Raw genomic sequence first — 14,724 nt, forward strand, 5'->3', positions numbered from 1 at the left:
TGGGGGGGCGGGCAAGGCGGAGGGAACTCTGGGGCTGTGGGAGCTTAGAGGACCTGAGAAAATCCACTTGGGAATCAAGGTAGGCTACTTGGCTGCAGTGACACTTGAGATGAGTTCATTAGGTTTGGAGGGTCAGTGTGAGGAGCCCTCCATGCAGGAGACATTGCAAAGACACCTAGGGGAGAGCCTGGGACACTGTAGGAGCTAACAATGTTAGTTAAACTTGTACTTTTAACAAACTTGTAGTGAGTTAGTGGCCAGAACACAGTGTGTGAGGCCAGCCAGGGTGGCAAGAGGTGAGGCTGGAGAGGCTTGGCAGGGTCCAGAACTGGAGGTGGCCTTAACTGCCCAACAAGTTACTAGAACTTTATCCCTGTGGGGGGGGGGGGATGGGGTGTCCCAGAAGGAAGCCAATGTGTTGACTTCCATGCCAATGTCTTCTCACTGCCAGTGTGCAGAATTGTAGGTTAAAGATGGCAGTTTGGAAGCAGGAAGCCAGGGAGTAGACTTGGGGCTGTTCATGTGAGAGGTGTTGAGGCTGGAGCAGGGCAGTGGCAGAGGATGAGGAAAGAGGGTGGAGAACTTGGGAGACAGAAAGGAGAATCCACAGGACTTGGGGAGAGATTGGCGACGAGGAGAGAAGGAGAGTTTGGGCTGCAGGTAAAGCAGAGAACACAGAGGAAGCGTATTGTTCAAGTGCCAGGGGATGATTGAGGCAACAGTCATGGCACGAGGAACTCAGGGCTGAGAATGCAGTGTGGGATAGCAGGGGCAGAAACACCTTTCTGAAGGAGGAGGGATTCAGGCGAGACTCGCCGTGTGACCTCGGGCCGGTCACTTTATCTTCCTCTGGTCTTTTTGGTGCCTGCTAAATTAAGAGACAGAGAATGATCATTGTAAGGAGTGAATCACATAAAAGAATGTCTAGGAGGTGCTCAGCCTTGTGGGTGATCTGGAGGGGGAGACGTGGGGCAGGTAGTGTTTGGTCCAGCGTGGGATGGGGCTGGGCTGCCATTTGCGCAGCAGCATTGCCATTAGCAGTGGGAAACACATACTTACAGAAGAAGGACGTGTGTGGGGAGGGGATATGACTTGAACATACGTGTGTTGGGTTTGAGGGTATCAAAGTCCAAGGCAGTCAAGCCCATTTTAACCTGGGAGGCCCTACCTTGAGTCAGCAGTGAGGGACTTCTCTGAATGGTGAACCCCAGACTGCCGCTTCCTCAGGAAATACCTTGACTGAAGCCTCTGGGTTCTGATTTCGAGTCATCACCTGAGCTGCAGTGCGACTTCGAGTCAGTTCTAACACACCTTGGGTTCCAGGTTTCCTATATGAACAACAGTAACAATAGAAGCATATGTGTTTTGGTGGGGAGGTGTATGAAGTGTTTTCAACGATACTCTTCAGGTTTGTTATCCTTCAGTTCTATGACGCTGAGTTCTTTTTTAAAAGAAATCTAGTCCTGTCTCCATCCCTGACTTACTGTGTGGCCTTGAGCCAGCTGCTGGACCTCTCTGGGCCTACTTTCACATCTGGAATATCAGGAGAGTCTCCAACATCCAATGATTCTCCCTGGAGGATGCTCACCCTCTTCTCCAGCTGAACGCTTCAGGCAAATCAGAGGAAAGTGAAGCTCTGGTCACAGACGACCCCCCCTTGCAAATCTTCCATCTTCTCCCACTGCCCTCCCCTCCCTACTGTCAGGAGCTAGCAGCACCGGCTCGCTTGCCAAACTTGTTGCTATGACAACGGGTTACAAATAACTCAGATGAAGACAAGGATTTTAACCCAAGAGCTGCTGGGCCAAAGACTTCTTCCTCCTTCCCCACATCAGACTGAAGGAACAATCAGACAAATTCTTTGGGATCCAATCACTCCCCTGCTTACAAGCCTGCAGGGTTCCCTCAGTGTCATAAGATTAGATCTTGGCATCTGATATCCTCCTAAAACTTGACTCAAATCTTTCCAATCACACTTCCCACTTGCTCCCATTAAAAAGTGGTCACTCTCATTTTGTTTGAGCACCTACTGCCTGGCAAGCCCTGTGTTGGACGCCTTACATACTGCAGCTAAGAAAATGTTTCCAGAACTCTCTCAGGTAAACATTATTATCCCCATTTTGTAGAGGAGAAAATTGAGGCTCATGGATGTGGTTTGAGTAAGGAGGTCAGCAAGTCAGAATTCAAACGCAAATCTATCAGATTTCCAAAACTGGGCTTTTTCCATTGCTAGTGGTTCACAGATGTTGGTTTGCATGCTTGGGGCATATCCAGATAACCTGGGACACTTAAAAATCCAGATTCTACTTCCATTCGAGAAGGTGGAATATATCTGTCTCCTCTAACTCCTGAGATCTCATGAAATAAGAGTAAAGGCATCAAGTGTATAAACCGACATCTCCAAAGAAAACTGGAGGATGTTCCATCAATTTGGGGATGATTTTAACAACTTTCTGGCAAGCAGAAAGGGGCTGGAGGGGCCATAGTGAGAAAGCAGGGCAAGGAAAGGTGAGGCATGGTCCACACATGGGAGGGAATCCACAAGGAGCACGCTGGTCTATCCTGCAAAATTCTTGTGAGGCTCTGGTGCAGAAGATGTATCCTGACAGTGGGAGTAAGATGTAGAGCCCCCAACAGGGGGAGAATTGAAAGTATTTGTTGGAAGAGTTGACTCTTCCACGCTCCCTCTATCCTTCCCTGTGCTCATGAGTAGAAATCACAAGAGCCAAATGTCTATGCTCAAGCAGACTACAGAGAGCTCCCCAAAGAAATCAGTCTCAGAGCAAAGCCTCCACTTTCTGGATGTAGAGGTCCTCCAACAGACTGTGCAGGTTCCCACCCAGTCACCTTAAAGGGAAGTTTAGTAGCAGCCTCACAAACCCCTGCCCCTTCTACAGGCTCCCAACCACAGGCTTTTCATTGGTTTCATTCTTTTTTTTTTTTTTTTTTTTTTTTTTTGCCACGCCCATAGCATGAGGAAGTTCCCAGGCCAGGGATTGAACCTGTGCCACAGCGGTGTGAGCCACAGCAGTGACACCACCGGATCCTTAACCCACTGAACCACCAAGGAACTCTTACTGGTTTCATCTTAAATCAATGGACTGAGAGGTTTGAACATTTGTGGGGGAAATACACTAACAGCTTTATGAACGAACTGATGAAGCAAATGGTAAAAGCTAAGGCTGGGCATATTTCAGATGAAAAAAAATGAAGCAATTATTAAATTCAGGAACACATAAAAAGGCAAAAAAAAAAATCCAGGTAATTATAGTACATTTCTTGGCTCTGTGGCAACTACTGATTTACTAGAATTTGGGATATAAACATATTGGAAGAGTGAAGGGAGGGAAAATAGGAATGTGTGTGTGTAGAAGGATAAAATCCTCTTCTACTATAAGATGTTGAGAGATAATGTCCAAATTGCTAAGTTAAGAAATAGCAGGATTTCCTGTCGTGGCGCAGTGGTTAACGAATCCGACTAGGAACCATGAGGTTGCGGGTTAGGTCCCTGGCCTTGCTCAGTGAGTTAAGGATCCGGCATTGCCGTGAGCTGTGGTGTAGGTTGCAGACGTGGCTCGGATCCCGAGTTGCTATGGCTCTGGCGTAGGCTGGTGGCTACAGCTCCAATTAGACCCCTAGCCTGGGAACCTCCATATGCCGTGGGAGCAGCCGTAGAAATGGAAAAAAAGACCAAAAAAAAAAAAAAGTGAGAAATAGTAGCAGAGTTCCCATTATGACTCAGTAGGTTAAGAATCCAACTAGTATCCATGAGGATGCAGGTTTGATCCCTGGCCTTGCTCATTGGGTTAAGGATCTGACATTGCTGCAAGCTGTGGTGTAGGCTGCAGATGTGGCTTGGATCTGGCATTGCCATGGCTGTGGCTGGCAGCGGCAGCTCTGATTTGACCCTTAACCTGGGAACTTCCATATGCTGCAGTTGTGCCACCCCAAAAAAAGAGAGAGAGAGAGAGAGAGAAGGAGGGAGGAATGGGGGGGGAGAGAAAGAGGGAGGGAGGGGGGAAGGAAGGAAGAAAGGAAGAAAGAAAAGGGGGGAAGGGAAGGGAGGAAGAAATAGTAGCATAAGCATTTATATAAAAAACATGGTGGTCCTTCAGTTAAAAATCCTTTCAGCTACAAAGAACAAAAATTGACAGTGGTTAAACACATATAGCATTATTTATTCATTCATTTATTTTTCAGGAAGTTAATTCATTATTTACAGAAGTGTGGCATGGGTTCAGCTGCTCAATGATGCCATCAAGGATCCAGGCTCTTTCTAACCTTTTCTTCCTTAATGTGTAGAGTCTTCATCTTCATGCTTGTCCCCTCGTGGTCACAAGATTGTGTCACAGCTCCAGGCAGGCAACTATATTCAAGGCAGAAAGAAGAAGGAAGGGGACAATATCTGCTCTGTGTGTCTCAAGAAAGCAAAAGTCTTTGATGGAGGTTCCCATAACTGGGACACATAGCATCTCTAGCTGCAAAGAAGGCTAAGAACACATCTGGTTCTTCAGCCTCTGAGTGGGAGATGGCAAGGAGGAAGGGGTTGGGAGTGGTAAATGCCAGAAGAAACCCCCATTGTTCAAAATAGTTGCCTGCAGGGAGCAGGACTTACAGTGGAAGGAGTGGGACAGGATATTGATGGGGGTTATTATGAGCTCCTCAGCACTATTTTGTTTTTTAACTATGCCAAGTGTTACTTTGATGAAAATTAAAAATTTAGAAATAAAGTGTTATGGTTTCTATGAAAGAAAAACACTTAAAAAAATTAAAGCTGTAGCAGTTTTCTGTCTCTAGAGAAAAGGACATCAGTTCACCTTAGAAGCCAGCTAACCAGAATAAGCTCTTCATTGGACTAAGGTATCTTGGGTATCCACCCACTGATCTTAGAGAACATTGTGCCATTGCTGTTAACCTGAATGTGGCTGCTTCCAGTGCAGCACTGTGTAGCAGTTACATGGGCTGACGGTGGTTAGACAGTCCTGGTGCAATTTCCTGTCTGCCATTTATTAGCTCTGTGACCCTGAGCAATTGACACCTGGGAGCCTCACTGTCCTTCTTTATGAAATGAAGGTAATTCAAGTGTGTGGTACAGAGTAAGCACTCCGCAAATGTTATCTACTGTGATTCAAATGTTAAATGTTCTGAGCTGTGGCATAATTTGGGTGTACTTTAACAGTATTATGCTTCCACCGAGTCCACTTTTTAAAAAAATCCTATTCATGGGCTTGGACTGGACTGTCCCTGAAAATTATTATTTGTTCCTGAGAGATGTGTGCATGTATTTTTGCCGAGGCCTTTGCTCACAGAACATACTCAGTTTAGATCATCATGAAATGCACAAGCTTGAATTGTTGTTGACTCCACCCTGTGAAGTGTGCTGCTGACTATTGTGATTGCCTTGTGTGGGTCACAGGAACCAGGTCACCACTGTGGGTATTAGCTGTGAAAATGTCCCAGAGAGAAAATGGATATGGGGAGTGTTGCGCTGGAGCAGGAAATATGATTGGCCTGGGAGTTGGGGACCGAACAATGACCTCCTCTCTGATGTCAGGGTAAGAGCTGGAGATCTGGACTCCACATAGGGAGCATATGGCTAAAACCCAACCAGTTGGTGGATAATAATCTTTCCCACACATATCAGACATGGAGGCTAAAGAGAGGGACAGCCAGTAAGTGAGCCCTTCAGAGGGGCATGGCTGACATTGTTTTGGAGAGGTAATATCTAGTATGCATTTACAGTTTTCCTTTCTGGCCAGGTAATTATCATCTGTTATTCCCAAGACTCCTGTAAAGTTCCATTAAGCACACATACAGAGAAGATATTGCGTCCATTTAAAAAAAAAAAAAGATGCTATGAAAGTGGCATCTTTGGAGCATAAGAGTGCTTAGAAATTTTAAATGACTGCCAAAATAAAAAAGTTACATAGAAGATAGTCAAGAAAATATCTCAGGATGGAAAAGAGAGAAAATAAAAAGACAAAGACAATCACTCAGGAGATCTGAAATACAACTAACAAGAGGTCTAGAAAGGGAACAGAGAAAATAAAGGGGAGAAAATTAGCAAAGAAATAAAACCGATTTCTCAGAAGAAGGGGACATGTGTCTTCAGATCGAAAAAGCCTAATCACTAGGTGCCCAGTAAAACAGATGGGGAAAAAACACACTTTGGGGCTCATCACTGTGATATTTCAAAATACTGAGGATGAAGGGAAAAAATGTAAGCTTCCAGAGGTAGGAAAAATAGGTTGCCAACAAAATAAATGAGAATAATATTAGCACCCAACTTCTACTAATCAGCAACATGCTAAAAGCAATACCAACAAAAGTCAGAGGAAAAACATTGTTAACATAGAATTCTAAAGAAAAACTATCATTCAAATATAAATGTAAAATAATGCTACATTTTCAGATATGCAAAGACCTTTAGGAAGTTACCTGAGGTTGTTCCCCAATAAAACAACATATGATGTCTCGGTCAGGATTCTTGGACACAAGCAACAGTGACTCTAGTTAACTTAAGCAGAAAAGGGATTTATTACAAGGTTATCATGTAGCTCACAGGATGCTGGAGAACTGGGCAGGAAAAGCCACAGCTAAGGCCACACTCTGGGGACAGCTGGATTTGCATGCTGCTATTGGTACAGCTGCCCCCACTGCTGTGACCCCTGGACATCACCCTACCACCACATGCCACTGAAGAGGACTGTAACCATCCTCCTCTCTGTTCTCATTTATTTGTGGTCAACTTCAGGATTGTGTTAATCATGCTCTTCAATCCATGGCACATTATTTTCATCAGTCCGATCAAGGCCCCTCTTTTGCTTTATTTCACGGTAGTATTATTTTTCCGTCAGTCTCCATTCCAACTGCCACTCTCCTCCCCACCTCAGTGAATGACTCTAGTGTGTATAGTGCATATACACTTCTGATCCATTTTCCTGGCACCTATTTTGGTATGTGCATATCCATGAAAATATGTGTTGTTTTACATTTAACCAAGTGGTATTATGCTGTAAATCCCAGTCTCTTTATCTTTTTCCATTCAGCACTAGGTTTGCAGACCTGGCTATGTGGCTACATGTGAATTTAGCTATTTTCTTTTTACTGTTTTATATATTCCATCCTATGAATGTATCAGTTTGCGTATCCAGTCCCATGGTAATGGTCACCTGGGTTGCTTCCAATTCTTCACTACCACAAACGATGCTGCAACAAACCACCTCAACTATATTTCCTTATGGGCCTGTGTGAGAATTCTCTGAAATATATACCCAGGAGTGCAACTGCTGGGTTGTGGGATATACACATACTGACTTTCAGGAGGTACGGCCAAATTACTCTCTGGAATATCTGTACTGGTTTACATTCCCACCCAGTTTTCCTTTTCCTCACATCATCAGCACTTGATAATATCTGACTTTCTACATAATGTCATTCTTGTAATGATTTCTCACTGCTATTTTAGCAGGGTTGAAAATCTCTTAACATATTCAAGTTTCCCCTTGTGTAAATTCATGTTTCTCCTTCTGTTAATTACTCTTCATTTCCTTTGCCCATTATCCTATTGGGTAACTATCTTCTTTTTTAGTCATTAATCTTTTGCCAGTTTTGCTAGTATCCATGAGGATGCAGGTTCAATCCCTGGCCTCACTCAGTGGGTTAAGGATCTGGCGTTGCCGTGAGCTGTGCAGATGTTTGCAGGTGCAGCTCAGATCTGGCATTGCTGTGGCTGTGGCAAAGATTCGACCCCTAGTCTTGGAACCTCCATATGCTGTGGGTGCAGCTCTGAAAAGACAAAAAAAAAAAAATCTTTTGTCAGTTTTGCCCATTGCAAGCATATTCTCCTAATCTATCATCCACCTGTTAATCTTATATATCCCTGTCTCCTTTGTGCTGCTTACTCTGGATCCAAAGCCATGAACAGAGTATTCAGCCCTTGCTGCCTGGTGGGCAGGGAAAGAAGTCTGACCACCTCCAGTTTCCATAGTGGAAGTGGGACCTTGTCTTTCACCAAGACTCACACGAGGGAGGAATGGAGATTTAAATGCTAGGCACCCTCCAGGATTGACTTATTTGGTTGTCAAACATCTACATACACCTTTCTTCCAAGATTCATGCTAAAAAAAAAATGCTTTCACCAATATAATGCTTCATATAACCAAAAAATGTACTCATTCCTTCTCTAAAGGGAGATAGCAAAAAGTATAAGTTATAATGCTTTTGGATGTAAGCAACATGAAACCAAACTCAAATTGGTTTAAATAATAAACGCAATTTATTGGCTCACTTAACTGACAAGACCATACATAGGGAGGGAAGACTTCAGGCCTGGTATGATCAGGAATATGGTTCCATTTCTCTGTAATTCTCTTGGCTCTGCCTCTTCCATTTGTCAGCTCCATCCTCTGGTAGGCCTTCCATGTGTTCACAAGATAGCTAATAGCAGCGACCAGGCTACATGCTTCTTTGTTCATGTCCAAGGGAAGATAGGATACCTGGATACCTCTTCCCTCACAAACTGAACAACAGTCTCAGTGTGATTGGCTCGTCTCTGAACCAGTCGTCACTGTGACAATAGGGAGAGATTACTCAAATTGGTGTATACCAATAAAGTCCTGTACCTAGAGCTGGCTGTGCGGTCAATCCCACTCAAATTGTGTAGTTGTTATACAAGGAGGGGGGAGAGGAATGAATGTTGGAGAACAACTACAGAGTCCACTACAAAGGAGTAAACTAAGAAAGAGGAAGATATGGGGTCCAGGAAAGATTGGGTCCAACCCAGAAGAGTAATGAAGGGACGTCCCAGGATGACAGTTGTGCTGCAGGCCTACAGAGCAATCAGTCCAAATTGGAGCAGGAAGACGGAGGGCTCCAGGAGGGAGGTATCTGGGAAAAAAGGGGATTCAAACGATTTTATACTTTCCTTAAGAATTTGGAACAACTTAAGAAGGAGATAAAGTCAGACAATACAAGGAAAAAAGAAAGGCAATTAGAAACCCCAGGGGAAAAAAAACTGTATAAGAAATGTAATCCTCATACACTAATTGGAGCTTTAGAGAACAACATTTACATACTCATAACAACATAAACATTTTATTGACTTACTTTTAGAATGACTTGTCAGCAAAGTATGGATGACTTAATTTTGGTTATAGAACAGAATGTAAATATTATTAATCTTGTTAATATAAAAGTCAAAGTATAAATGACAGAAGTTGAGAGATTGAAAGAGGGAATATAAGTCTATTAATTAAAGGCACAAAGGTAAGAAAGAGGATATATAATTAATGATATGTTTATATTGGAGGCATAGGAGGAGGGCAGTTGTGTAGTATTGATACCAGGAAATCAACAGATAATGTCTAAAAGTGATTAATAAGTTGATAAATAGGAAATTTTGCATATTATTTAGAGATATGAAGATAATTATCAGAAAAAATAAAAATAAACAGTTATAAGCAGACTAGTAGATTTCCAGGACAAGATGGCAGACTTACCACATGTTTATCTCCACTCCCACCTGAGACTTTGCTAAAATGATAGTAAAGGAATTTTAAAAAGTATAAAAACAATGATGAAGAGAATGTCCATCAGGAGCAGGTCCATCAGCAAAAGAGAGAGTCCAACAAATTTCTGGAAGATAGGAAGTAAATGGAGGAATGGTGACTGATGAAGCATGGTAGAGGAAGCCACAGCCTTGAGTATGCATGGAGGTGATGCCACCGAGGAAGGAGTTGATCTTTCTCTGCAGAAGCCTGGAGTGTCTTGGGTCTTAACAATGCCAGGAATGACACAGAGTGGGAGTGAGATGTAGGGTTGAAAACAGGGAGATTAATTGGAAGGCTATATATTGAACTGTTAACCCACCCCTTGTGTACAATTCACAGCAGTCAGGTATCTATTGCAAAACCAGAGATTTCTTATCTAAGGAAACTGAACAACCTCACAGAAAAGATCTTTGCATTCTGGTGCAGCATGGCAGTCAGCTCTTCTCCAATCACCCTAAATGAAAGCCATAAGTCACCTAGCCCTATACCCTAAACACAGAGCTTCTGATCAAATTTTAACTGCTACATTCTTAAATATAAGCAAACAGCTATGGATCACCAGGCATTTAAGAAAAGACTACAAATTGAAAGACCAAAATAAGCAAATGGGGAAAAATATAATGAAATATAAAAACACCTCTATTATTCTCAGAGAGATTCAAGATAATAGTGCATCCATTAAACAAGAACAGGATGTTATAAGAAAAGAAAAAAGAACATGAATAGATATTTGGAAATTTTAAAATGTGACTGGCAAGGAGCTCCCCGGTGGCCTAGCAGGTTAACGACCTGGCGTTGTCATTGCTGTGGCACAAGTTCAATCCCTGGCCTGGGAACTTCTGCATGCTGCAGTTCGGCCATTAAAAAAAAGAATAATTAAAACAATTTAAAAATTTTAAAAGAGTTCCTGTTGTGGCTCAGCAGAAACAAATCTGACTAGCATCCGTGAGGATGCAGGTTTGATCCCGGGCCTTGATCAGTGGGTTAAGGATCTACCATTGTTGTGAGCTGTGGTGTAGATTGTAGATGCGGCTCAGATCTCACATTGCTGTGGCTGTGGTGTAGGCCAGCAGCTACAGCTCTGATTCGACCCTGGGAATCTCCATATGCCGCAGTTGCGGCCCTAAAAAGACGGGAAAAAAAATTAAAAATATGATTGGCAAAATGAAAAGAAATTAACAGAAGAGTTGGAAAATAAAGGTAAATCTTCTAGAAAGTAAAACAAAAGTGAAAGGAAGAGAGAGAGAGAGAGCTGGGAAGGGAGGGGAAAGGAAAGGAGGGCAGAAGTGTGGCAGTGGAAAGAACAGATAAAAAAATATAAAACATCAATTCAGAAAGTCTAATATCCCACTTTAAGGAGTTCCAGGAGAGAACAACAACAAATGGGAAAGAAGAATGTATCAAAGAAGTAATGTAAGAGAGTTTCCCAGAGTTAAAGAACTTCAAAATGAAGGAACCTAACTAATGACCACCACAATGAATGACAAATCCCCAAACTTAAACACGTAATTATGAAACTTCAGAATACCAAGAATATAATTTTCAAAAAACTAACTATTTAAAGAGAAGGATGGATAGAGTAGAGGTACTTTCCCCTATTCTCCTCAAGTACAGTTAAAATCCTAGGACATCACATATAAACGTAAGAAAACTCTAAGAGATGTAGAGAAGGCCAATCTGCAAAGCAATATAGTAGTGAGTTCCCTTGGTTTGGTTTTTGCTTCACATACCCCAGACTTGGTGCTGGAGAAGATGGCAATTAGATAATAACCACTCTATTCCAGCCAAACACCAAAGAAAAAAACTGTGACCCCCACCAGCAAAGGCCAAGTTTAGAGCCTAGACTTTCACCTTTGCTGGCTATAAAGAGTAACTCTTCCCCCTTCCCACCAGGTTGGTGTCAGAGAAAGCTGGGTGAGGAGCCAGAACTCCCACCCTGACTCAAGAGTAAGGAGGAAACCCTCCCTCTGGAGTGTGAACAGAAACTGAGTGGAGATCCTGGACTTCCATGCTCACCTGACAGTAACAAGGCAGGGTCCCTTCCTTCACTGCTGGAATGGTGTCTGAGGAGGCAAGCTAAAACAGGATATTTAAATAATCCTCATATTTAATACAATATCCAAAGTGCCCAGGTTTCAACAGAAGATCACTCACCATACTAAGAACCTAGAAAATCTCAACTTGAATGAGAAAAGACACTCAATAGATTCCAACACCAAGAAGACAGAGATGTTAAAAATTACCTGTCATGGGTTTTTAAGGAGCCATCATAAAAATGCCTCAATGGACAATTAGGAATATGCTTAAAATGAAAAAGTAGAAACTGTCAGCAAAGAAACAGAAGATATAAAGAAGGATCAAATGGAAATTTTTGAACTGAAAAATACAATAACCCAAACTGGAAAACAGAAACTAGACTGGAAAAAAGTGAACAAAACCTCAGGCAGGGACTTGTGAGACTCTAAGAAAAAAAAATCTAACATTCCTGTCATTGAGATTCTCAGCAGATTAAAAAAAAATATGAGTAAAGTTACCTGAAAGCAATGAGACTCAGACTGATATGAGGCTTCTTATCCTCAAAATTGGATGCAAGAAGAAAAAGTGGAGCAATGCCTTCAAAGTTCTGTAGAAAAATAGTGTTGAACCTCAAACTTTATATCCAAGTATAAGGATGGAATAAAGATATTTTCAGATATGCAAAGACCCAGGAAGTCTACCTCCTACACAACCTTTCTTGAGAAAGTTACTTGAGGATGTGTAATATCAAAACAATGGGAAAAAATAGACAAACAAAACAAAAACCCTTGGGAATCAGTAAATAGTGTATATAACCAAGGAAATCAGTGAAGGAAAGTCCTAAAATGACAGCCTAGAGAGCAACTAGGCCAAATTTGAGAAAGGAGATGGAGGGCTCCAGGAAGAAGGTTTTTTTTTTTTTTTTCCTTGGTAGAAGAATCATGGACTTGATGATGTAATAGAGATTTTTTAAAAGAAAAAAATGGAATACATGATAAAATAAAATAGTGAGAGAGAAAAAAAGAATTAGAAACTTCAGGAGAAATGAAAACCTGCTACAAGGAGAAACTTATAAAAGTACATTAATTGGCTCTGCAATGAATAATATTTATAGTCATATTAATATAACTATTTATTGCTTTTCAACTTCTAGAATCAAACTACAGATAGACAAAACACACAGAAAATAAATCCTTAATCATGACTGTAGAACAGAATTCAATGTTACCACTCGTGACATATTAAAAGACCAGATAACAGAAGTTGAGAGGTTGAATGGTGGAGAAGAGGGCAAAAAATAAAGATATTTACATCTAACAAAGTACTGGTCAAGAAATATTGTCTCTAGCTCATGAACGAGGAATCTCAGTGTTGCTTAAATTCAGAAAAATATCTAATAGAGAAATTAAACTACATTAGAAGCAGGAAGGACAAGAGTTGAACTCGGTGTAAATTATCTAAATCCTCATCTGTCATAGTGGGATACCAATGGGTAATTCTGAAATTGATACTTATGCTCACATAGCATATTATTTAGATATGGAGATAACAATCAGAAGAAAAAATAAAAGTGGTTGCTAATAACTAAAAGTGGTAGAGTGGGGATGGGGATGTGTGGGTCAGTAGACTCTTTTCATGCCTTCTTGTACTGATTTGAGTCTGATTTCTTTTCTGAACAACGTGCATGCATTACTTCTATTTTAAAATGAACATGTATTTAAAAATTTTTAAAAACAGAAAAAGGACATTCCTACCCACCACTTACTCCCTCCTCCCAAATCCCCTTATTCCTACAGACCTAATGGAAGCAGAATATAAAAATCTTTGAGAAACCTTGCAGTCTCCCTTCCTGCCTCTCCCTTAAATGCAGCTCTGCTGCAGTCAAACTGGAATATTCGTTAGCCTAAACTTGCCATATTTATAGTCACCTCCTTGCTTGTTTTCTGGTCTCCCAGGCCTGGAATTACTCATCTTCTCCACTAGTTGGCATCATCCCTATTCTTTTTTTTAATTTATATATTTTTTCAATGGCCATACCCTCAGCATATATGGAAGTACCCCGGCCAGGGATTGAATCCAAACCACAGTAGTGAGCTACACCACATCTGTGGCAACCCTGGATCCTTTAACCTACAGGGCCATGCTGAGGATTGAACCTGCACCTCCGCAACGACCTGGGCTGCTGCAGTCAAGATTCTTAGTCCACTGCGCCACGGTGGGAACTCCATCTTACCTATTCTTCAAGGCTCAGTTCAAATTCTGCCTCCTTCAGAAAGTCTTCCTTGGTCCCCTGGTAGAATTTCCTTCCTCCTCAGCAACTCCCCAGTCTTAATTCATGCCTCCAATTATGACACATATTATTTCTTTAAGCATGTCATTTACGTCAATGTTTCATGCTCCCAACCATCTTTCACACCAGCTACCAGAGTGATCTTCCTAAAATACCAATCTGTCACTTCCCTGCTGCAAACCCTTCTACGGCTTCCCACTTCTCATAAAATCAAAGCTAAACTTTACTGCCTAGCTTCCACCACTTACTCCACTGCATGGGACAATGCTTGCTCCTCCCCAAATCCATGCACTTTCACACTCTATATAACTTTGCTTAGGCAACTCTTCTGCTTGGAGGGTTCTTTCCCTGCTTTCCACATGGTAAACAGCAACTCTTCCTTCAAGACTCGGTTCAAGTGCCCCTTCCTGTAAAGGTTCTCCCTCCAGCCCACCCTACTCCATCCAATGGTCTTATATTCTCTATTCTACCTCATCTAGACTTCTATTAGATCATTTGTCACAGTTAGTGCCCTTATCTGAGTTCCTGATTAAATTGTTAATTTCTGGAGTTCAGGGAGTATATCTTATCCCCAGAAACAAGCACAGGGCCTGATACACAGCAGGAAGAACTCAATGTATGCTTGCTAAACTAATGGATGGAAAAGTGATGACTGAGTGATTACAAGAAAGAACAAATGAGCAAGTGCTTCTATTAATGTATAAATGAGTTAAGTTAATAAGTGAATAAGTGAATAAGTGAATAAATGAATGATGAGTGGATGAAGGAATGAGAAAAAGGAGTCAATGAGTAAATGAATGAAAAGTGCCTGTGCCAGTGGGGGTATGAGTGAGGAATGAGCGAATCCCCACCTGTGTCTTGGTTCAA

The 14,724-nt window shown here is 41.9% G+C and overlaps 1 protein-coding gene across 1 annotated transcript in view; it reads right to left on the minus strand.

The window, feature by feature from the left end:
* Positions 1–8,255: 8,255 nt before the first annotated feature.
* Positions 8,256–14,724, minus strand: part of SMC1A (structural maintenance of chromosomes 1A) — a 48,912-nt gene continuing 42,443 nt past the window's right edge. The window contains exon 23 of the mRNA XM_047765567.1: positions 8,256–8,889. Within this exon, the coding sequence (XP_047621523.1) occupies positions 8,643–8,889 (247 nt within the window). The 3' untranslated portion in view covers positions 8,256–8,642. The remainder of the gene's footprint in view (positions 8,890–14,724) is intronic.

The sequence above is a fragment of the Phacochoerus africanus genome, chromosome X (genome assembly GCF_016906955.1).
Source record: "Phacochoerus africanus isolate WHEZ1 chromosome X, ROS_Pafr_v1, whole genome shotgun sequence".
NCBI classification, from domain to species: Eukaryota; Metazoa; Chordata; class Mammalia; order Artiodactyla; family Suidae; genus Phacochoerus; species Phacochoerus africanus.